This window comes from Triturus cristatus, chromosome 5_1 (genome assembly GCF_964204655.1).
Source record: "Triturus cristatus chromosome 5_1, aTriCri1.1, whole genome shotgun sequence".
NCBI classification, from domain to species: Eukaryota; Metazoa; Chordata; class Amphibia; order Caudata; family Salamandridae; genus Triturus; species Triturus cristatus.
Window position 1 is genome coordinate 571262846 of NC_140587.1, and position 24432 is coordinate 571287277.

Below are 24432 nucleotides of genomic sequence, written 5' to 3' on the forward strand. Positions count from 1 at the left end.
TAATATACCCAGTTGCATGAATCCTCCCTCTTGTTCTAAAACCTTAGGTGAGACACAGAAAAGTGCACAAGTTGGTGATTTAGTGACTTATTGTGCCTTCGTGTCACCTTTCTTGCAACTTCCAGTCTATTGGAGAGTAAAGATAATTAAATCTTGAAGAGTGGCTGGTCTGAAAACTCTAGACAATTCGTCCTTCAGTTTTTTTTTTCAGAACACAGTAAACAGGGCAGAAGCAGAGCAATCGGTGTTTCTGGCAGTGATCCTAAATGTAGTCACATACGAAATCAAATCCATTGACCTTTGGTGGAAGTCTGCAACTTCTGACGCTTAATATCTATACTCTTATGTGTCGAAAATCTCCTTATAAGTCATCAGGAAAACTCCATAATTGTTCATTAGGGCGCTGGCCTGAGTACCTATAGAGGATACAGCATTTCCAATAGTATTACTAAAAATCACTTCATTCTCTCCCCCTACCTTAGACCGACCGGATATTATACATGAGGAATAATGGGAAAGTGTTAATTAAACATATCAGGAAAATCCTTCCCCTTTTGAAGACTACCATCAAATTTTTGCATGGCTAAGCCAGTAAAAGGTGGATCAAATACCCACTGTTGACGACTTGCCAGGTACTGTCAAAGAGTCGCATTTTCAGTTGTGAGACTTACTGCTTGTGCCACAACATTACTATCAATAGACATGGGAGCTGATCTATTTGAAAAGAATAATGGCATCCAACCCTATCAGTGGGTGGGCTTCAAAAAGCTTTGTGCCCTGTCATCATCTGTTACAGATAATGTCTTTCGCTTCCTTCCTCTATTCTTGTCTTCAGAATGTTTAAAGGAGAGAAGGATAGGGTGAGAAGCAGTCTGGGAACCCCAGGTTGTGTACAGGGTAAAAGGGGAGCCAGAAAATGCTCTCAAGGGCAATAGATCAACACAAGGATCAGAAGAGAAGCAGGTGGTGCAGGGAAGCAAGTAGAAGTAGGGCAAAGAAAGGCACGAGAAGGAACTCTTGAAATCGAAAACAAGCAACAAGAGAAATTACAATGGACTGCAGGCAGAGCTCGTCCTACTCTTATAGTGACAATGGATCACATCTGGAAGGGGGAGACCTGACAAACTAGGAAGCATAAGGGCTTTATTTTGGACTGTAGAGAATGGATATAGGACCCCTGAGTTCAGCTATGTTCTCAAATGTAAGCCCTGGCGTCTACCTAAAAAACCAACATGGAATTCATCTCTCCAGAAAAACAGTAGCAGAGATAAACTCAAAGGAAGATGATGGATTCCTTGTTTTTTTCTTTGCATATTTTTATGGGTGTAGGAAGCTGGCTCTGTATACTTTGAAAAAAAGAGGTATAGTGTGCACAGAGCCCAGTGAGTCTCCAAAGGTATGGCAAAGGTTAAAGTAGGTAATACCTTACTCAATTTAGTGATAGCAGGGATAAGGAATCAGAGGGTTTTGTGAATGCATTTGTGGTACTTACTAATACAAGGCAGGAACACACACTCAATGACTGACTCCAGGCCAATGTTAGTAAAGAAAAATATTACTTTAGTTATTTTTATTTCTAGGAACCAAGTTGTATTCAGTTACACGTGAGTACTTTTCAATTGCAATACTTCAGTTTACTGGCAATAGGTTTTTATAATACCAATCAATACTTTGCATGCGCAAGAAATGGTTTTTAGTCTTGGATATACTTTTGAGCTCGTCAATCAGAAACAGTACCACTGGGTACTTGAAACAGGTAGAATGTAATGCAATTCCTTGGAAGGAAAAGCAGGGTTATGTACCAGCAGGTATATGTATGACTTACTTTTCCAATATGCAGAGGTATAGACCGGCACTAGGCAAGTTGGAGGTGAATGAGATTCAGTGGACCACTAACACTGGTACTGTCATGGTCGTTGTCAGTGGGTTACTGTAGATCAAAGGAAGGCACCACCAGCCCAGCGGTGACGTCCGCTTATGTGTGGACGGAGATGCTCAGGAGATGGAGGAATTCTGCCGATGTTGGACCATCACTGAAAGGCTGTGGTAGTGCAGGCGAGGCAGGAGGAGACCGACAGGGCAACTTGCAGAAGGGTACAGGCCCTCGGGAACAATCCGGCTTTTTCTCTAATGATTACTCTGATTAATTCTTGTATTACTGTTTCTTTTGAAACAAATTAAGAGAGTGACTACAGGGCAACCCCCGCAGCTGTGATATCCCGTGACAAAAAAGGCCCAACACGGACGGGTGACTGAGACCAAGCAATGTGCATGTGTGGGTCTATCGTATGAGTTTGTGACACAATTAAAATGGACATACCTCCTACATGAGGCACGTGATGACTTATGAGGGATAGTTTATCTCTCTAACTGATAATGGAGGGATGATTTTACCAATGAATAGGCATACACTGGGTTAACTATCAAGTTTTAGCTGATTGGATACTTGAATGATACACCACAGGCTTTCACTAAATCAGTGAACAGTCCAGTATTTTGTATCGCCACGAGAGATAGACGGATGAGGTGCATTTTTAGGCACACTGTGAATATTTGTCGAATGGCTAACCAGAATTCCCCATGTTATCACAGCATAAGCATGCACTGGGTGATGCATGTCATTATATAGAATCTCACATTGGGATTCTATGCGATGCACTGATCTGTCAAAATAAGGTTGTGTGAATATAGTCACTAATATGGTTGTTTTTTAATTGCAGGTTGGACCGACGAAAAAGGATAAAACAACAAGAAGGGCAAGTATACACTTAGCTCTCGGATGCAGTCAGGTACTTGCATCTAGTCTGTATGAATTAGATAGCTCGTTGAGCTGACATACCAGGGAGGGGAGACTAATCAGCTTGATGAAAGCCCCGGCCCCATTGGGTCATAGAGTAGAGCTGAAGCATGTTGGTTTAGGGTCATGGGACCAATGTATGCTTAACACCCGACATATTTATTTTAATTTTTAACATCCCTAACTACTCCATAAATAAAGGGATACCTTGGAGTAAGCTGGAGGATATTTAATCTTTATGCCCATTGGTCATTTTCTTTCAAGTGCTCCTTGGAACATCGTTGAGCCCACTCTGACCTTTAGGAGACAGGGTGAACCCGATGATGAAGCATGACACTATTAGAGTGTGTGATGGTTATTTTAAGAAAAGGAACCCTTTCCTTCCCCGCCCTTAGTAAGGTGGAGCTCCACCAGAAGAAATTAGTGCCCCGCATGTTAGACATAAAATGAGGTGGCATACTTTTTTGTTTATATGCAGCAATTTGGGAGGACTTATCCCTCCTGTGCCCCTTCCATAAGGTGGAAGGACCTCTCTACCCTCCAGACTTAAGAAAGGGATCACCTACCCTTCTCCCAGGTACTATATATATCATACTCTAGGGGTGTGCCAGGCTAAGGTGAACACTCCTACTCTGATTACTAATTTTTCCACCTGTCCAATTGCCAAAAGACTGGATGGGGAGCGGGCATCTCCACTAGTTGGAGCTGCCCAAATCAACACATCACAAGGCGAGAGCCTTTGAGGCTCACTGCCAAATGTTGCTGTTCCTGCCAGGGAAAAGTATGAAGCACCTCTACCCAGAACAGGCTTTGCTTCTGACATCCGAGAGCACTAAGGCTCTCACCCCATGAGGTCAGAAAAACCTGTCTGGTGGTGGCTTCCCTCTGAGATAATTTTATAATAAATCCATCACTTGCATCAGTGTGGGTTTATTATGCTGAGCGGCTTGATACTGTACTTCCCAGTCTTCAGTAAAGCCATCACGGAGTGGTGGAGCCAGTGTTGACGAATTCCCAGCCCATGTAAAGAAAATGACTTTACTGCACTTCCAGTGTCAGCGAACGGCACCGACACTGTAGGAGCATATTGCTCATGCAGCTATCCCCTCACCTGAGGAATGGTGCACCCTGCTTTCGGGCTGTGAGGTTTGCTAGAGGGTGACTTACCCATGCCACAGCAGTGTTGGTGGGCATGGCACACAGGGATGTGTGCCATGTCGACTCTTCCCTTGGTGTGCACCAAAATACACAACCTGCAATGGCGGTGTGTGGGTGTTAAGGTGAGATGTCTCAGAGGGTGACATAATATGTGCTGCAGCCCTCATAGACCTTCTCTGGTCACAAGGCCCTTTGGTACCAGGGATAACTTTACAAGGGACTTATATGTGGCCCAGAGGTATGCCAACTGTAGAAACAAAGGTACAGTTTTGGGAAAGAACACAGGCCCTGGGAACCTGATTGGCAGGGACCCAGGGCAAACTCAGTCCAGTTAGCATAATTTGTCTGGCAAAGTGTTAGGGGGTAACCATGCATAAAAGGGCACTTTCCTACAAAGGGGACATTTCAAAGTTGCTGGAAATGATTTAGTATGTGAAATATATACACTAGTGTGACGTTTTTGAAAGTAGAGGTTTAAAAATATGTATTAAAACAGCCTCCTATTCTTACATGTTAATCCATGTTGTTTTCTGCCACTGATATGACATTATTACCCTGTGCAAGAGGATATTTCGCAAATGGCTCATATGGAGGCATTTTATGATTTATAGTCATAGATTTTATGATCCTGTTATCACTATGTGTAGCTAATGTTTGAGATCTAGGGCCACATGTATCAACATTTGCAATAGTGAATACCTAATTATGATTTTCAGCGAATCGCCATTCGGTAATTGCTATTACAAATGTATGAAACTCCAAGCGATTCATAGGGGGTCACAAATCAACCTACCTCATTAATATTAATGAGGTAGGTCGCAATTTGCGACCCCCTAGGAAGCGCTAGAATCATGGAGATGGTGGCCTGCTGGGGCCAGTAGACCACCATGTCCGTGATTGCTTTTAAATAAAGCAATCGTTTTTTTTTTATTGCAGGCCGTTTTCCTTAAAGGAAAATGGATTGCGTTTAGAAAAAAAAAAAGAATTATTTTCATTTTTTAAGAGTAGGCAGTGATCCGTGGGACAACTGCCTGCTCTTAAAAAAAGTTTTTGCATACATTCACAAAGGGAAAGGGTCCCTTCGGGACCCCTTCCCATTTGCGAGGTAGATGGCAAAATGTGAATGTTCTGCGACCACATTTCTGTCACAGAACATGCCTACATATCGAGGAGATTCAGTATTACGAAGGGACGCCTTAAACACACCCCTTCCAAATACAAAATCGCAAACCTACTTTGCGATTCGGTAACAGGTTACTGAATCGCAAAATAGGTTCTATACATGTAAAAAGCCTTTTTTGCGATTGCAAACGGGCTGATTCTGCGAATCAACCCGTTTGCGTGAGCAAAATTGGCTAATACATGTGGCCCCTAGACCTGTGTGATTCGTGCATCAACGTGAAATATCTGTTGCCTAAATCTGGGGCGCCACTGTAAATTGAAAAGGAGCTCTGTTGTCTCAGCCTGTACGATATTTCTAACCTAAGCAATGGCTTTCGAATCATGGTCTGGAGAGTGGGAGAATTGTTGAACCTGTCATGTTCCTGTCAGAGCAATTCCAAGTAGATTCTCAGCTCTTTAAGATGACTGAGCACCTGCTTGTAAGTGTTAGGATGAGAAAATGGAAAGAAATAAAGGTAAAAGTGGAGGAAGGTGGCTTTCACTTAAAAAATAGGATGAGGTGACATGTCAAATGGCCAACCCAGTTTATTTGAAACTGTATGAAAACGTATAGATTTGTTGCCACTATATTGAGGTACATGAGCTGTAAGATGTCCTGGATGTTTTTTAGGTAAAGTTTACTCCGGGTTTGGAATGGTGGTTGATGTTTGTTTGTTAAATAGAAGTCTTGTAATGTATTTGTTGTGTTCGTGTTTGGGTTCAGTTGTGCAATATCTGTAAGATCCACAAACCTCGTAACGTAACATAACATCACACTTAGGAGTGCCCCGGTGTCAGATGCGAAAATTATCACGCTTAATACAATCCAATAAGGTGAGTTGCACAACAATTATCTTTACCACAAATATCAGAATTAATCAGGGCGCTTGAAATCGAGGCCAGTGTCCAATAATGATATTATCACATGTGAAATATCATTGAGTTAATGTAACACAAATTACAATTCTAAATGCACTTTCTTAAGTTACGTGTGCATATGCCTCACATATAATATTCATATTTATACCATAAATTCTATTTCTAAAGAGCACTGGTTATTTTAAAATGCAGACGCAACAACATATGAAATAGTACTTGAGCTAATGTAAACATTGTAGCCCATCTTTTGTTATTACAGTTGCACGGGAAACCACATGCTCTTCTAAATATGACCTAAAGTACACAGTATCTTTTCTGGACTGCCCGGCTAGCCATGTGACAGTTCAGTGGGATGAGGTTTCACAGTTCATATACCTACATTCTTTAATGTGACGTGTCTCACTCCATAACTCAACCCTATGTGTTAACCTGTAGGATTCAGACAGACACAAAGATCCCGCTTAAAATTCACAGTGTTTGAAATTTAAATAATGGGTTTAGAGGCAGAGGTAAAATACATTTCTTGATAGGTCATCTTCTTGGGGGAGGGGTGCTGCTAAATTTTTCACCCCCCCCCCTTTCCAAAATAGGGCATGATAGTTGAGAACTTAGCTAAGAGGAGATCATTGAATTTGTATGGGAAAGGTGCACATATATCATTTCAGACGTGCAAGAATATCATGTAAAGTTGCGGTATGTAAAGTTAGCAGACTGTAATAGTAAATAAATGTTATTGCAATACACATTTTGCCAGTGCTGCATTCCACTGTGCCCTGCGCTCCTCTTCCAAGGGCCTACAAAGGGTGTCAGTAACTCGGTCTACTTACAGGTCCTGTCACTTGAGAAGCGCTCTCGAATTCCTCCTCGTCTTCCATGTGCGTTTCCACCCCAGGCACCGAAGCTGTTCCTGAGACAGAAAAAAACCCACAATGTCACATCCGCAGAACGGGCCGCCACGACTAATCTCTCGACTTTGTCAAGCTCCAAGCGGGCTGCCACATTTTAAAGGCAGGTGACAGATCGGGGTTTGGGTTACACTCCAAATAGAATTTATATTGTGTCCCTTGAAAAGATTTTACGATGAGTGATGCCTTCTGTAACAAGGGCTAGTGTTTCTAATTAAACCACACTTTAAGCAATAACAAAAATTCAAGCACAGGCCGATGGGATCACAACGATAGGGCTCTCTTTGTTGTGTACAGGATCAAAAATTCAGCAACTTTCAATTAAGCAAGCAACAGGCCATGCCAAAGCGGCCATTCACATATTTAGTTGCACAAGACAAGAAGACATTGAGGGTCTGCGCATAATTACAATAACCTTAGGTTACTGCAGCTTACTGTACCAACAGTGAACCTATTTGCTGCCTCTTGCCAGGCAGGCTTCTGGCATCTGCACTGGAGAACAGAAGATCCTTCCATCTCTGTGAGACACAAACTACGGAATGGAACCCACTGGCTGAATTTAATCAACAATAATACTCACAAGATGGGGGAATTCACCTGGAGCATTCTACTCTGTATTTAGTGCTCTCTAGAAATGGATGCTTTTCAGTTGCTTCCAAATTATAAATTGGGGCCATAATCTACTACGGGCAGTTGCAGCTCAACCAGCCGCAGCCCATGCAGGTAGGAGCGGTAGGGCGGTGGGGACTGGTGGAGGGGGAGATTTCGATGGACGATGTAGAGGAAAAATTATTTATTTATTTAATTTCCCTTCTTCATCGTCCGTTGACTCTTCACCCCCCACCTGGCCCCACCGCTCTTACCTACACGGGCCGCGGATGAGATCAACTGTACATTATCGGAAGATCTTGGGCCATACAAGTCTGTTTAGTGATACAGGGTTCTGTGTACAAAAGAGTGACTTGCTCTAATCATTGTTGCAATATCTTTAATATAAAGGTAATAAAAAAATTGTACACAATAAGCATCTAAATTAACAAATATGTTATTAAGGGAGTAACTAGAAAATAAAAATAACCCCTACTTTAAACCATACTTCTATGGCAAGTGACAAGAAAAGCGAGTGCACTCAGCTAAATACCTCGCATATTACATTACTCATGACATGTTCTATGACATCATTGATAACATCACTGCAGAATCTGACATGACATAATGGATGACAACACTGTGTGTGGCAGGGGCGTAGGTTATAGTTACCTTAGGGCATGAGTTATAGTTACTTGAGATAACTATAATTGGTGAATTTCAGTGGCTTTGTTAGTTTCAAACGGTATCTTTCAACTGACAGTTTCACTGAGCTATAACGTCACTTTAACATTAGTTTTTTTCATGAATTTTTAATGTTTGTTTTTTAATATAAAGTTAGATATGGCTACAATTCTCAACTATAACTTCACTTTGCCCGGTGGTTTGTTTCTGTGAATTTTCATGTTTCTTCTGTAAGTAAAGAAATACATCCATCGCCGTGTGCAGTCGAGACTTGAGAACATGGCCTGGTTTGTTTTCAGGCCCTACACCAAACCACCCCTTGGGCGCCCCAACCCATCGCACTCAGCTGATTATATCTTGTAATAATAGAAAAGGTGTCATTTTATGTAAGGCAGGCTTATTGGCATTATAAACGGGTCTGAACATCAATATACATAAATAGACATATTGGCTTTGTCTAAAAGTAACCAATATCTATAATGAAATGTATAGTTCATAAATCAACATATTGCAATGCTTAATAATAGTGATTATATTTTCAATAAAGCATTATAAAAAAAAAACATGTCTTCGAGTCATTAACAATTTTCAGGGGACAAAAAGCAGCTATGGAACCAGCCACAAGAGGTCTTTGCACTCCAACCGAATAGCACACAACTCCAGCTCGGAGTGCTTTCAAAAACTATGGTATGCTCTCCTGGGGTCATGAACTCAATGACCCAGGAGGCTTACTGTGCTGTTTTATGTTGCTGGGGCGCTGCTGCCCACCCAGCAGCCCTGCAGAACATTCAAAATAATTCTTGGTGGTGCCCCTGCCCATCCTAAGGGCATAACGAAGATCCAAAAATATTTTTTAAAAGCCCTCACAGGGCATTATGGGACACTCCTTGCTCAGAGCAGTAAATAATAAAAGGAGGGGCTACTGCCGCCTACCCCACCTGTATTCCATGGTTGCTTTTCCCCATCCTTTCCACTACCTCCCCATCGCTGCTTACTCCCCCTGTTGCTTGTCCGTCCACCAACCCTCTCCCCTTAGCCCATGTTGTTGCCTTCCCCTGTCATTACTTGCCTCCCCCTCCTTTCATAGATTTACTCTCCTTTCTCTGTCCATGCTTGACCATCCCCCGACCCCCGTTATGGCATCCTCCTTCGACGTTCCAATTACTTCTTACTCGCCCATTGCTTACCCATTCACAACCTGCTGCTTCCTCAATTGTTGCTTGCCTTCCTCCTCCCATCGTAGCTCTCACCATAGATCACCCTTGTCCTTGCTTGCCCCTCCCAACTCTGGACTGTGTCCTTCTTACTCCAGACCCCGCCACAATAAAAAAAATGCTATGACAGCATGAAAGTGCTTTTATTTTCTGTATCTTCAACATCGCTGACACAAATGAAAATAACAGTAGTATGACTCAGTCCACGCTGGCCATGTGATAGCACTTTTTTATATTTACTTTCTTCCCTGTTGCACAGTGGCCATGCTGCTATGCAACATGGCTAAAAAAGCATTGAGAAGGTGAATAGTTCTTGTATATGCGAGCCCTATTGGTATACTAATGCTTGTTTTACTTATTTTCGAGACAGTGGACTGAGTCCCGAGTTCTGAAATGGCTGCTGACATATCTTTGTTGATTTGGTGGCAGTCAATCAGAAATGATCTCTAGATCTGTTGGCTTAGTGGCTCCTCCAGAGTGTGAAATAGACAAATATTCGGAACCTTAATTTCTCAAAAACTACTGAAAAGAGTTACACAAAATCATTAAACGTGTGTAAAGTGGATCTATAGGCCTTAGGATTCGAAGGTCACTTTCTACAGCCAATACCATCTACAAAATGTGAACACAAAATGTACAAATAATATGGGTCCTATTATCTTGCCATATTGAATCATTTAACATCACTAATCATCTCTTAATTAGGCCATACTTTAAAATCCTGAATCGTCTTTGTTCACTAATGTAGTTACTACCACTTCAAGGCATATGGCATGTGTGGTGTTTTACAAGGTTGTAGGGCCTGGTCTACCATGTCTCAGCAGTAGTCAATAGAACTAGTTCTATCATTGAAATTCTGGTGAATAAAATCTGGGGAATGCAGCACACCATGAACCAATCTACGTCATAGCGCCTGGGTCTGTCCTGTAAATCTGATGCCCATAATACTTGTGTCTTGTACCCCATATGCCTCTCTCAATGTGGGGTTTGTAGAGATTCTTCACAGGTGCAGGCCTCTCAAGTTTGCATAGCATAAAGATGTTGACGTGACCAGTAGATTATTGTGGGTGCCAGTGTGATCCACTGAGGCAATGAAAAGGTGGGAAGGCAAACCAGCCGCGGTCGGTAGTAGGACTAAATGCAGGGCGGTGACGTGGGGAGGGGGAGGGACAGGGTGGGGGATAGTAAACTATGGATTACGGAGGTTTACAGGTAAGTTAACATATAAATTAATAAAACGAATTTCGTTGCATGCACTGCATCCCCAAATGCGATGCAGTGCACGCAACAAAATTCGTTTTATTAATTTATATGTTAACCTGCCTGTAAACCTCTGTAATCCATAGTTTACTACCCCCCACCCTGCCCCTTCCCCTCCCCACGTCACCGCCCTGCAGTTACTCCTACTACCGACCACGGCTGAAGGCAACGCAAAGATCGCTAATGAAACCACTCCATGTTTCCCTGAATTTACCCAGCTGGTCATTGAGAGTAGCAATGACCCACTCATAGTCGGGTACCTTGCACATTTCTTGCATCCAAGAGTCAAGAGATGGGTATAAGTCAGTTTTCCATATTCTAGGTAGAGATTGAGGTCATGAAGAAGAAATGTGGGGGATCTCAGGCATCCCGCTGTGTTCAGAGTTTCTCTCACATTGTTCTCTATTTGAACCCATTCTATTTGAAAAACAGCTGTTTTTTGGGGTGTTCCCAAGTCACGTGTACAATATCCCTATCCGGTGATCCACATCACCAGCAAGAGGCTGTATGCTATTTATGCATGATTGTGCAATAGCACAGTTTCAAGCAAGTTTCTTTTGATGGTTTGTCATGTGTTTTTAGAAGGTTTACCAAACCTCATCTGAGTAGGGTGTCTGCAGTCATGCAGACCACCCACCAAACTTTTAGTTGTTGCTAGGTGTGGTTGGAGAATTGGGAGTCAAGTTAATTGTGCAGTTGACTGCCTTATATGTGCCCCATTTGCGCAGGTACTCCAGGATCGGTGATTACTGTATCCCTGTCTGCATTGGGCCTATTGCTTTGCTTATGCATCTGACCAGTCGTTGGTAGTCCCCAAACTGCTGTGGCTGTAGTTTAAATTGTTCTTGGAATGAAGCAAAGGTCATTGGATCCAGTAAATAAACAGATTCGTTATTGAGCATATACCCCTCTTTTCCCACCCCAGCCAGTAGGGTACTTTTTCCCACATCATTATTACAGCATTGTACCATATTCAGCTGCCAGTCCACTGCCATCAGTTTAGGAGCCTTTCACTAGGCTGAGGCCACTGTGTGAAGAATTGGGTGGAATGGGATAAGTCTATTAGGGTCACTCGTATAAAGAACCTTAATGCCTCACACATTGCCTCACACATTATCTGAAAGGACATTTTCCATAGTTACCCAGCAAGGGGCCCGATTCACAAAGGTAAACTTAGACGTTTGGTCTAAACTTAGTGTGGCCGTGGATGGAGGTTTACAGGAGTACAGCGATGTCTTCCGGCATCAGTTCACACCCTCATGTGTGAATCTCTAAAACTTATATTTCGACCAGCTAAAACCAGCTAAAATAAACCTTTTCCCAGGCCCCAACATTCCTTTTTTTAATACTTATTAGTAAGCCTGAAGGTAGGCCCTAAAGGCCCATAGGAGAGGGTGCATGGTATTTAAAAAGTAGGGCTTATGTACCTAGGTTTTACAAGTCCTGGCTTTGAAAAAAAACCAAAGTCGTTTTTCACTGTGGTAGGACTAGCTTCCCAAACACTAACACTGGTTTACCTTAATACACTTAATACGTTTTAAATTCGGTTTGGGAACAGCTAACAAAAAACTTCTTCCACTCATTTTAATTGTCATTTAAAATCCTCTTTAGCGTTAAAGCCAGATTTTAAATTACTATTTTGGAAATGCCACTTTTAGAAAGACAAATATGCCTTCCTGGCAGTATTTAGGGTCACATGACTGGTAATGACCCTCCTGTGGTGTGAATTGTATTCTCTCAGAGAGTGGACAAAAGAGGCCTGAGTGTGGCGAGGTGAGGGTCTTCCAGCCAGGATGCCTGGGAAGAAGATGGCCTATTTGCCCTCATGATACCTCAAAGAGTAGTCCAGGGTCTCTGACTTAAGAAGAAACCTGCCCTGTCACTGGCAGATGCAACTGACACCTGGGCCTGCCTGCCCTTTCTTTCACTAGACAAGCTGAAGGCAAACATAGGGGGAAAAGGGATATTCCCCACCCACAGGCTGGCCCTGAGTATAAAAGTGTCATCTTCAGAACATGAAATCAGAACACTCCTAGACCAAAGAAGAGCTGTCCTACTGCCCGAAGAAAGGCTGGAACTACTTATCTTGTACACAGGACCTCAGACGTGACTCCAAGGATCAGTTGGCTGACCTCCTGTTTGAGCTACAGGAGCACAACAACTTACAGAGGCCTTTCCTGCTTTCTATCCAACCAGATAAAACAGGACCTGATGCACACGTCTGGCCTCTGTGAGAGGAAGTCCTGACCTTCAAGTGCTGGCCTCAAGGTCCTTGACCCTTGGCTGGAGTCAGAATGTAATTCACTCACATAATTTAAGGTTTAACCATATCTAAAGCAATAAAGCACAGAGCCCCAGAGAGCAGCACAATTCTTAAACATAGCCTCCACTGGACCCAGCTCTGAAAATGCAGAGCCCCAAAGTCACAAAACTCTCGACGGAAAGCCTCACCGGATTCAACACAGTGCAATGCAGGATGACACAGGGCCCCACAGAGCTGAGCTGCACCATCTTTGCATCAAACTCAGAAGGTTAAACTTCAAGCCGAACAAACCTGATCCTCGATCCAGTTCGTGCTCCAGTGAACTTGTGACTTTTCCCCGATCCAGAGCAACCAGATACCTGCAGTTGTCGCTTCGCATCTTTTGGCGTTATTTCTACTCATAACTCTAAAACCTCATAACTCCAGTTTTACTGATGGGATTTTTGTCATTTAGCTCTCATTTTATTTATTAAAGTTTACTTTATTTTTCTAAATAGGTTTGGGATATTCCTTGTGTTATTTTTTTCATTTTAGTTCTGTTTGACTGCTGCATAAATACTTCCCACATTGCCTCTAAGTTAAGCCTGACTGGGCTTGTGCCAAGCTACCAGATGTTTAGTTAGGTTTATTTAATGAGTTTTGTGGTTTACCCGGACAAGGATTGTGATTACTATTTGAAGCCGGTTTCCACCCCCTTGAGCCAATAATCCAGTTTATTACATGTACCATCACTGCCATTTTGTCTTTCAATTACAATTTACATCCACATCATGAGGTGCTTTTAATCCCCAGTGGGCCCTCATACTTCAGAATGGTGCTCCATAGGGCCACACTGTTGAGTACTGAATGGGGTACCCTAAATTGTCTTCTGGCATTCTAATTTAATTACATTTAGAGGCATTGGAAAGATGCGGGGCCCTTCTAATTTATTTGAATGAATTTAATGTTTTGTGAACATTATGAGCAGTCCTCTCTGGAGTACTCTATGCAAACATTTTGAAAAATACATACAGCAAATGTGAACTCTGCTGGCCTGTGTATAATTAACCACAATAACAACTGATGGCCAAACACAAATGTTGAGCCGCTGAAACCGCTCACCAGAGATGGAGGTAGCCTTCTCAGGGATCTAATGGCACAAACCACAGGTGAGGTAGGTGGGTGGTGGTGACTCTGCCTGACGACCACACCCTTCAATGCACCTATGTTTATTATTTTCTTTCTCTTCTACAAGTTTGTTGAGTGTAGTGGTCCAGCAACCAGCTGACTAGCCAGAGGGCTAGAGACCTTGGGGCCTCTTGCAAGGCGTGTTTGCTTGTGGATTTGAAACCTTGGTTGTGGGTGAAGCCATACCTGCCCTTGTTGCTCAGTAAAGCATGCACAAACTACTGCCCCACGTTTCTTTGCTGGTACAAAGGTATACTGTAACAATAATTGTTGTTGCATGTTCAGGGTACAGTTTGTATACCTTATCTGTCACCATATCACTACAAAGTAATTATTGTGGCAAGAGATATTGATCTTCCAATGTGATAGCACCCTTGTATTGAATAGATTCATGAATGGTAGCTGTCTATCAACTCTGGCTAAACCTATAAACCTTTCCATACTACACTGTATTGTTGCTGTGTTTCTCCCAGTCTCGCAGTGTTTTGAGTTTGGGAAAATATAGGGCTCCGCAAACATTAAAGCTCTGCAAACATATAGAGTGTCTAGCCTCTGGTTCTGGATTCACTTCTGCACAGTGCTTTTACCATCTCCTTTACTCAAATACCTGTTTCTAGATGAGATTATTGTTCTAAATTTACTTATGTGTTACATGTTACAGTTTACTACTGTTCATACTGTAAATAGGTTTCCTATATAATGAGATGTTATTAATCATGCTGTGTAAAACACGACCTTGGTTGAACATTCGTTCTTTATCACAACTGTGAGCAGTGTGTTGTACAATAGCTGCACTTGCTCTAGACCACTTCCATGGTGTTAGGCCTTGGCAGCTTGTCCACAATACCCAGAGATTCAAGTAGGTCTAGCGACGTTTACTTTCTATTTCATGTTTTGTGCTTGTAGCAGTGGTTACTAAAATCCTCGGTAGCCCGCGTTTTGGAGCGCTTATTAGCCACAGCACCTGTGTACTATGAAGACCAGTCCTGATAGACACTCTCCTTATACTCTCACCTTCTAACTAGTGTGTTGCCTCTTACTGCTTGAATTCCAGTACAAGCGCTTCTTGAATATGTCCCAGGCTCACTGTGCCATTGGATTCAAGGTCTCATGGCTAATGAGGGAGGATACTACAAAACCGGACCCACAGTGCTTGTTTCTGGTCCAGGGAGGACCTGGCTTGGCAGTTCGGGCTTGACTGTTCCCAAGAGGAGCAGGGTCAAGACTGATTTGCATATAGCTGGGTCTAAACTGGGGTGGCATGGTGGGCAAAAGAACAATGGATTTAACCCAGATCTCTTGACTGGAGGTGAATGTCTGATTTGTTCTGCTTTTGGTCCATCATTTGTGTGTCTTTTGGATTTGAATTTCAGGCTGTCTGGTACTGCCAGATGTGCCAGCAAGTGTGGAGGCTTTTTTAGTGCCATCATGGCCTGGGATGGAGCTGCTGGGAACAGCTGGAGCATGATCTGCTTTACGGAATTTGAACAGGGCTCTCTTCAAGACTAAGATTGTCTTGAATAGCATCTGCAAGTCAACATGAGTGAAAAAGAAGAGCCGTTTTGTAAAGCAAGAGTGAGATTGCCTTAAGAAGTGACAGCAGGGTGACCCAGAGGAATTTCAAAGCGCATGAACAGTATCCATATGTATTTATGCATATTGAGAGTTACCTGATTACCTATCTAGCTTTATATCAGCACAAGTGACTCAGACCATCATTGAGGACACAGGAAAATAACATGGTAAGGATGAGTGATAGCCACAGTAATGTCTTGCAAGATGTTTGAATTTCAGGAAGAAAGTCACAGGTGTATTTATAATGTAGATTTGTGAGTTATAAAGGTATCGGTGACTATTCACAGGTGATTTCATGTTCAAGGTAAACAGAATTGTTTTTCTACTATTACTTGCCACTCTCCAAAGGAGTTTGGTGTTAGCATCCATTCTCTTTTGGGCATAATTATATTTATTTAGTTAACCGATGATAACGGACAGTATGTTGTTCCAACTGTTGGTGCAGACATTTGAAGATGAAAAGATGGTAACGGGGGGCGCGGCCAAAGTGCGCATGGATAGCACGACTCTGGCAGCCATGGCCTGAGTGGACTGTGATCCTGTGACGCCCCCCCCAACTTGGAACCAGTTGAGTTGCAGGTCCAAAAGGTAGAAGGAGGCCCAGGTGACTTTTGGCATGGGGACGCCCGAGGGTCATTGAGTCCTTTGGTAGCCGAAGAGAAACACGGCAAGGATTGACTGTGGCTACGTTGGCGGCGCAGTCATAAAGTATATTGCAGCTGCAAAGGAGATGGGCTGGCGGCATGGAGAATTGACTTCATCCTGGTATGGGACTGTGGTGAGACCCCGTCCCTGTGAGGGTCAAGTTGCAGGGGGCGAGGATGAACCTTTGTTCGGTGCGGCTGAGGAACTTAGGGGTGCGGCATCGACTGTGCAGCAATGGATGTGCAGAAATGAGGCTGGAGACACCGGTAGCCTTGCGGTGAGCCAGTGGCCCCGGGGGAGCTATAGAGACAGAGTAGCTGGTTACTTGACCATGGCACGCTGACCGGAATGCGCCATATGACCGCCTACAGTGCATCGGTACCAGCTGAAAGGCAAGAGTAGCCGGGGCCCCTCAGTTTGGATAGTGGAGGTGGGCACAGCCTGTGAGTGCTTTTAGAGGAGCTCCAGCAGACTCCTTAATATTCCTTGGTTCTGGGGGCTCCTTTGGTGAGGGGCTGCACATACAGGCTAATTCTAACTGGCACATGGAACCTGGAGGAGTGAATGCATGATTCCTATTGATTCATGACGGGCCATCGTGATCTGACTGGTGGTGGTGTCGGGATCAGTATGCAGACTAGGGAGGAAGCGACTAGGGACAAGGTCCTTGTGGGGATGCTTATGCCCAGGGTGCAATGCTGTGAATGGGTGGGAGATGGGGGAGCCCATACTGTGTGTGGCTGTTCTCCCTTCTGCGTTCTCCCCACCAGATGAGTGATCTATGGTGTGCTGTCCCACGACTGATTGCTTCAATGCAGTAATTTGGTCTATCAGTGGCAGCCCCCATCTCCGCTCTTCTGTTTTGATGAGTCTACTTTTGGAGGGGGCTTGTTATGGTTTCTTCCCCACGTTGCCAGCCTCCTATTTTCCCTCTCAACACCTGGAAAAAGCTGGATCAACAAAGGACCTGAGGGGATGATGCCTGGGCGGGAGTGGCTACTCCCGGTATTGGTTATTGACTGATACCTTGTCGTAAGTCCTCTGGTGAATGGACCATCGATTGGGGGTGCTCGTGCCTGGGGTTCTGCCTGCAAGCACTGTGCCAGGGGTGATGGTGTGGAACTGGGAGTCGGGTGCCACACTACTCTTAACTTTTACAAGGCGGAGCCTGTTGGTGGTTACCCTGGATTGAGACACTGTGAGGTGTAGCCCAGAGAAGCACCGGAACCCATGGCAGGATGCTGTCTCAGGGGGAAATTATTGTTAGGCCAAATGTGGTCAAGGCCCCCAGTTGGACATGCCGCACTAAATGGGGGAGGACACGGTACCAATGGAAGGCCTCTGGACTGAGACTTGGAGTTCCACACAACCACCATTCTGGAGCAATAAAAGACCCGAGGATAGCCCTGGGATTCAGAATTGACGCCGTGACCCAAGAAGTGAATCTTCTCCAGGCTGACCATAGGAAATTAGTAGATCGTGTCGTCAAGAAGAAATCTGCCCTGGCTCTTACACAGCCGACGATGATCGAATACTTTACACGTTTACAGTGAAGGTCCTGAAACAGACAGAAAGCCCCAGTATGAACCTCTCTCTTGAAGAATGATTGTCATTGGTGGTGCTGGTGGGGAAAACCTCCAAATGGTTTATTGTGAAACGTGCTCATAGGGTACCAGGTTGGCCACCGCCATCCGGAGTAACTTCGACAGCAATTGTTGTTCGACTGGTCATGGACTGTGAAGGGCAATGCACGCATGGTCATGGACTGTGGAGGGGCAATCTGTTAACATCCATCCGGACTCCACTGTGCTGGTCCAGCAACAAAGAGTGACCCTTTTGTGGTCAAGCAGCACCTTAGAACCTTGGATATCCGTCATGCCTTATTGTTCCTGACGAAATTGAGGATCGTTGACAAGAACTGCGCACACTTTTTCACCTCTGAAGTGGAGGTCTGGGACTGTCTCAAGCAGCAGAAATTCCAGCTACTGACCAATAGGGGAGAAAACTCTCAGGGCTAGCTATGGCATGAGCAGCAGAGGCATGACATCGGAGGGCTCCTTTGCAGGCGGTCTCTGAGAGAGCAAGGGCGGGTTGCGGGTTTGCAATGGGCCTATTGACCAGAGTCCGAGAACGTATGGGTATCACTGGAGAAGGTTGTGCCTGATACCCCTGACAAGGACTGGTCCTGTGAGGGGGCCACAGAGGAGGGGTCGCCACCGCGGGTCACACTTATGATATCAGACAAGATTATCTGATATTCAGGCTCTTGGTCCCAGCAAGGGCGTGTGTGGTAACTAGAAATCCCCCCAGATTACTGCTTAGGACTACATAATGCTGCTATGGGCTACAGGGAAGCTGTGATTGCAGGTTCCTTATGTTTGTGTTCTAATCAGTTTATGTATATGGGCGACCAATACCATGAATTGGGGTGGCAGCTAGTTCAAAGGCCACAGCACGGTAAGGTACGGAGGGGAGTTAGTAGTTAGTTGGGACAATTTTCAATGATTTGCAGTGGTGTTGGTGTTCTTGACTTGTGACAGCAGCCTTCTTGACAATGGCAGGTTGCAGGGACACAGGGAGGGGGTATTGCTGCATGAGGATGGCATGTCATACCCTTAGATTGTTGAGATGGAACATGAAAGGCCTAGGGAACAAGATCAAGAGGGGACTGGTAACTAAGGCCCTGGGTACGTATGTCAGACATTGTGTTTCTACAAGAGACACATATGAGGGGAGCCAATGGGTTAGGGTTGGCACAGGGGAAATGCTCAATGCTTAACCACACAGGCTATTCTTCCAGTGTGAGTGGGGTTGTGGTTTAATACATAAAATTGGTGGCCCTTCAAGCACGCCAGACTTGGTAGGATATCTTGGGGTGTTGTGCGGCAGTTTTGGGTGACTGGGAGGGAGAATGGCTTGCCCTTGTTAACGTCTATGTTCCACCGGGACACCTAGCGTGTCATGATTTGCCTTCCCGCGATCGCGTTCGCTGCAGACGGCAGAGACGCGAGACGCGGAACCACACGGACTACAAATCCCGATAGGCAACGCGAGCACGTTGCGCATCGGACGACGGCAGCGGACCGGAAGCAGGAAATAAAAGCCCTGCAGTCCGGACCGCGGTGCCGATTATTCTACATCTCCCGCGGGAAAGCTGGACGCTTTGCCTTGCAGTTACTTTGGCGGTAAGAGTGTCAAAAGACACACCCTCCGACCGCATTCCTTGAGTGTCTTAGATACATTCATAGAACGACTTCTGTGACTCCCCTGTTGGAGGTGAGAGATTCACCGTGCAGGGGAGCGACCGCGCACTTAGTGGCGCTTGGGCTGCCAGATTGACCCCGTTGGTGAAACCGGTCCCGGTTTCGTGCGGGGTGAATACGCGCCCGCGAATGGTATGCTTTGCAACGTTGGATGGATGGATGAATGAGTGTGACGATAACCCTCTGGACATCCCCAAGTTGCGCACATCGTGTTTGTTTGTCCCAAGACAGTCTCGTAATCTGTTTATACAACATTATATCGTGCCTGAAAAAGGAACCTTGAATGGATGAATGAGTGTACCCTACTCCTCTAAATTCCAAAAACAGAGTATACTACATTATTTGTTTCATGACTTTGTTCAAATCAGTATACCAGGAATCTCTCTTTTGGAAAGGGAAGTGAGAAGGTCCACTAACGAATACCAGCCTCTTCTCCATCTCTGAACTATTCAGGTCTACATTTTCTTTAGCGCTGCAGTGGTAGTATTCCAATTCTTTTGTTGCTTTCCTTTCTGGTGTACGTGTGTGCTTCTCTTTTATAGTCCAAGAGACATACGCCTAGGCCTCAGAGAGCCAGATACGCAGAGCTGCAGCCCCCGCATCTCCTCCTTAACAAGTTACATCACTTTTATTTCTTTACAGGTAAGAAAGGGTGGATTGAGAGGGGGTGAAGCACAGAGTAAGGGAGAAAGGGGGAATCAAAGAACTTATTGTGTTTTCTTGTCTCTCGCCCACAGGTCTCCCTCCCCGCAGTCCCCACCCTTTCCTTCTCCCGCTCAATTGCCCCAAAAGTCTGTGTATATCCATAGCCAGACTTGGGTCGATTCAGAGGTGGGCCCCCATAGAGCATCGGCACAACCCTAAGGATTCGGACCCGGCAAGCCAGACAGAATAATCGGCCCACGAATCAGTGTCCTCCTGGTTGTGCTGAGTTATCATGGCCTCCTTAGACGACGTAGTCGCGGCCCTGACACTTGTGCAAGCTGAATTGGCCGCTTCACGTCAGGAAACCGCGGCGCTTCATACCAGAGTAGATAGGCTACAAAGAAATCCGTTTGATGCAGGGGAAACAGCACACACACCTTCAGTAGTGGTAGAGATGCCAGCCCAAATTCAGCTAGCGCCACCGGAAAGGTTTTTTGGGGACATTAAAAAGGTGCAGGTGTTCCTCACACAAGTCCTCCTACATTTCAACTGTAAGCCCAAAATGTTTCATACGAATCAGGCCCGTGTGGCGTTCTTAATTTCCTACCTAGGAGGAGAAGCCGCTCAATGGGCAGTTCCCCTTGTGCGGAGAGACGATCCGAAATTATGCGATTGGGATGAATTCAAGGACAGTTTCGAAAAAACGTTCGACCGCAGAGCCAACACGTTTTCAGCGGACCGAGATCTCTTGGGATTACGGCAAGGAACCACTGAGTTGGTTAGTTATTTAAATAACTTTAGGAGACTCGTAGCAGAGACAGATTGGCCAGAAGCCAAACAGTCCGCTATCTTCTACCAAGGGCTCTCAGAAGACCTCAAAGATGTATTGGCGCAAATCGATCCTCAACCTCGTAAGTGTGCGGAGCTGATAGACTTAACGCTTCGATTGGATCACCGGCTTAAAGAACGACGAGGGGATAACAAAAAGAAAGAAAAAGGGGTTGGTTTCAGCGACCGAAGCTACAGCGGGGAGAAAACGAATAACCACCCAGAACCCATGGAAATAGGCACGGTAAGGGCGTCATTAACGCTCAGCGAACGGGACCATCGCCGGAAACAAGGGTTGTGTCTCTATTGCGGAAAAAAGGGACACTTCCTCAGAGAATGCCCAGTGAAACCTAAGTACGGTAGCGGAAGGGTAGGACAAACCGCCGCCCTAACCGTGGAAAAGGAGGAGGGAAACGACAAAGCTTGAAGTAGAAAGAAGGGAAGTCTTCAGGCGAATATGCCATCCCTTCAGTGGCTGCATACGATATTGATACCTCCAACCATTTGTTTATAGCGATGACAATTACAGTACACCACGAAACCCAACACCTGATGGCAATGGTAGACTCTGGAGCCACCGGATGTTTTATGGACCTCCACGAAGCACAACGATTGAAGGTGCAAACGGTTCCCCGACCCTATCCGGAGAAAGTGTATGCGGTGGATGGACAAGAGCTGGATACCGGTCCCATCACCCATAACACGCTGGAGTACGAAATCGTGTACGATGAGTCCCATAGAGAAAACATAACGTTCTGCATCATACATGCTCCTCAATATGGTGTTATTCTAGGCCTACCATGGCTACAAAAGCACAACCCCACCATCCAGTGGACCCACAAGACCTTGAGGTTCGAGTCGGAGTACTGTAAAATCCATTGTACCGCATCGTCGCTCAGGCCTTCAAAGATTTTAGCCAATAGCCACCATGTAGCCACTGCCGCTGAGAAAGAGGTCGCGCTTCCATCATGCTATGCGCCCTACGCAGATGTCTTTAGCAACAGCCAGGCCGAAAGACTCCCACCACACAGAGAGTACGACTGTCGCATAGACTTGATTCCCGGAGCAGTGGTGCCCTGTGGGAGAATATACGCACTTACCCTACCTGAAACAAAGTATCTGCGGGAATATTTGGACAAATACCTCGAGCTGGGGTTTATTAGGCCTTCAAGATCACCAGCGGACTCTCCTCTCTTTTTCGTTCCCAAGGCCAACGGAGATTTGAGATGTTGCATTGACTACAGGGCACTGAACGAGATTACCATCAAGAATCGGTATCCTCGCCCCCTTATCCCTGTGTTGTTGGAACAAGTGAGAGCAGCAAGCATATACACAAAATTGGATTTAAGGGGTGCGTATCACTTGGTTCGCATCAAAGCAGGAGATGAATGGAAGACCGCCTTCAAGACCCGGTACGGTCTTTATGAATACCTGGTAATGCCTTTCGGGCTATGTAACGCCCCCGCGGCGTTCCAATTCTTTCTCAATGAGGTTCTGAGACAGTATTTGGATGTATTCGTGGTGGTCTATATAGACCACATTTTAATCTACTCGGACAACGTAGAAGAGCATGTTGAGCATGTACGTTTGGTCTTACAAGCTCTGCGAAAACATCAGTTGTACTGCAAGATCACAAAGTGTGAATTTCACATCACAACGGTGGAATTCCTGGGAGTGATGCTCACCCCATCCGGACAAGTGATGGCGGAAAGAAAGGTGAAAGCCATTCTCGACTGGCCTCGTCCGAATACTGTCAAAGACATACAGAGGCTGTTGGGGTTTGCGAACTTCTATCGCCGGTTTATCAGGAATTTCTCGGAATTGGTCACGCCATTGACAAAACTAACTCGAAAAAAGGTTCCGTTCCTATGGACCGAGAATACCCAAGCAGCTTTTGACCTTCTCAAGAACGCGTTTGTCACTGCTCCCATACTTACACATGCCAACCCTGACCTTCCTTTCATAGTAGAAGCAGACGCTTCGGAGTCAGCGATAGGAGCGGTACTTTCGCAACATCAGGAAACCACGGGAAGCCTACATCCCATTGCCTTTATGTCTCGAAAACTCAACGCAGCGGAACAGAACTACACCATAGCAGAGAAGGAACTATTAGCCATCCGAGACGCTTTCATGGAATGGAGGCATTGGTTAATGGGAGCAGTACACAAAATTACGGTGTTTTCTGATCATCGTAATCTCCAGTTTATGAAGGCAGCACGACATCTTACACCACGCCAACTCAGGTGGATGTTATTCTTTGCGGAATACCAGTTCGTGGTAACCTTCCGTCCTGGATCCCAGAACAAGAAGGCAGACGCTCTGTCTCGACAAGAAGTCGCTTGCCCCGAAGAGAAAACAAGCGAGGATTCTATCATCGAACCTAACAAGGTGATATGCACTCTACGATCCGAAAGGGTCCTACAAGATACCCGACTGGGAATACAAAACTTCACGTGGAAATGCTGGCTCCAGGCACATCCCGAATGGAGAGTGAGACAAGGGCTTCCCATGAAAGGACCACAACTATTGCTTCCTACTTACAAGCTTCGTCGTGCTGCGTATGTATGGTGTCACGACTCGCCATGTACCGGACATCCAGGAGGCACCAAAACACTGGAGAAGATGTTACGTCAGTTTTGGTGGCCCACAATCCATCCAGACGTATTGAGGTGGGTCCAAGAATGCGACAAGTGTGTGCGAGCAAAGACAGATCACCAGGCCACACAAGGACTGTTACAAATCATGCCTACACCGACAGTCCCCTGGGAAAGAATTTCGGTCGACTTCATAGTGGGCTTACCAAGAGCCCAAGGGAATACCGCCATAATAGTGGTGGTGGACTATTTAACGAAGTTGGGCCATTTCATAGCGTGGAAACAAGCCCCTACGGCCAGTCAGCTGGCGAAGCTGTTATTGATCCACATTGTCCGTCTCCATGGTCTTCCCCAGGATATTGTTTCGGACCGAGGGGCCCAGTTCACTGCTGGATTTTGGAAGACATGGCGTTCCGAGCTACAAATGGCCTCCTCCATCTCAACCAGTTTCCATCCCCAAACGGATGGCCAGACCGAAAGACTCAACCAGACTCTAAAACAATACCTCAGGTGCTATGTGAAGGCTAACACCGATGAGTGGGTGGACTGGTTGTGGGCAGCGGAAGTCGCTTACAACAGCGCCAAACATTCCTCCACTCTATACACCCCGTTTTTTAGCACCTATGGTTTCCACCCGAGAGTCACACCACTGACGCTTCCCAGTTCTACTACACGCATTCCTGAAGTACACACACGACTGCAGCACATGCGCAAAACCCCTCGTGGCCATACAGGGTAACCTAGCCAAGGCAAAAGAAAGGTACAAAACCCAAGCCGACAAAAAGCGTAGACCAGGTCCGACCTAC

General features: G+C 45.3%; 1 protein-coding gene across 2 annotated transcripts in view; it reads right to left on the bottom strand.

Annotated features, from left to right (window-relative positions):
• The window catches only part of C5_1H8orf34 (chromosome 5_1 C8orf34 homolog), a 1018772-nt gene that overhangs the window by 244561 nt on the left and 749779 nt on the right, over positions 1 to 24432 (bottom strand). For both annotated transcript variants that reach the window (XM_085605488.1, XM_085605487.1), the window contains exon 10: positions 6823 to 6902. In XM_085605488.1, coding sequence (XP_085461614.1) covers positions 6823 to 6902 — 80 coding nt within the window. The remainder of the gene's footprint in view (positions 1 to 6822; positions 6903 to 24432) is intronic.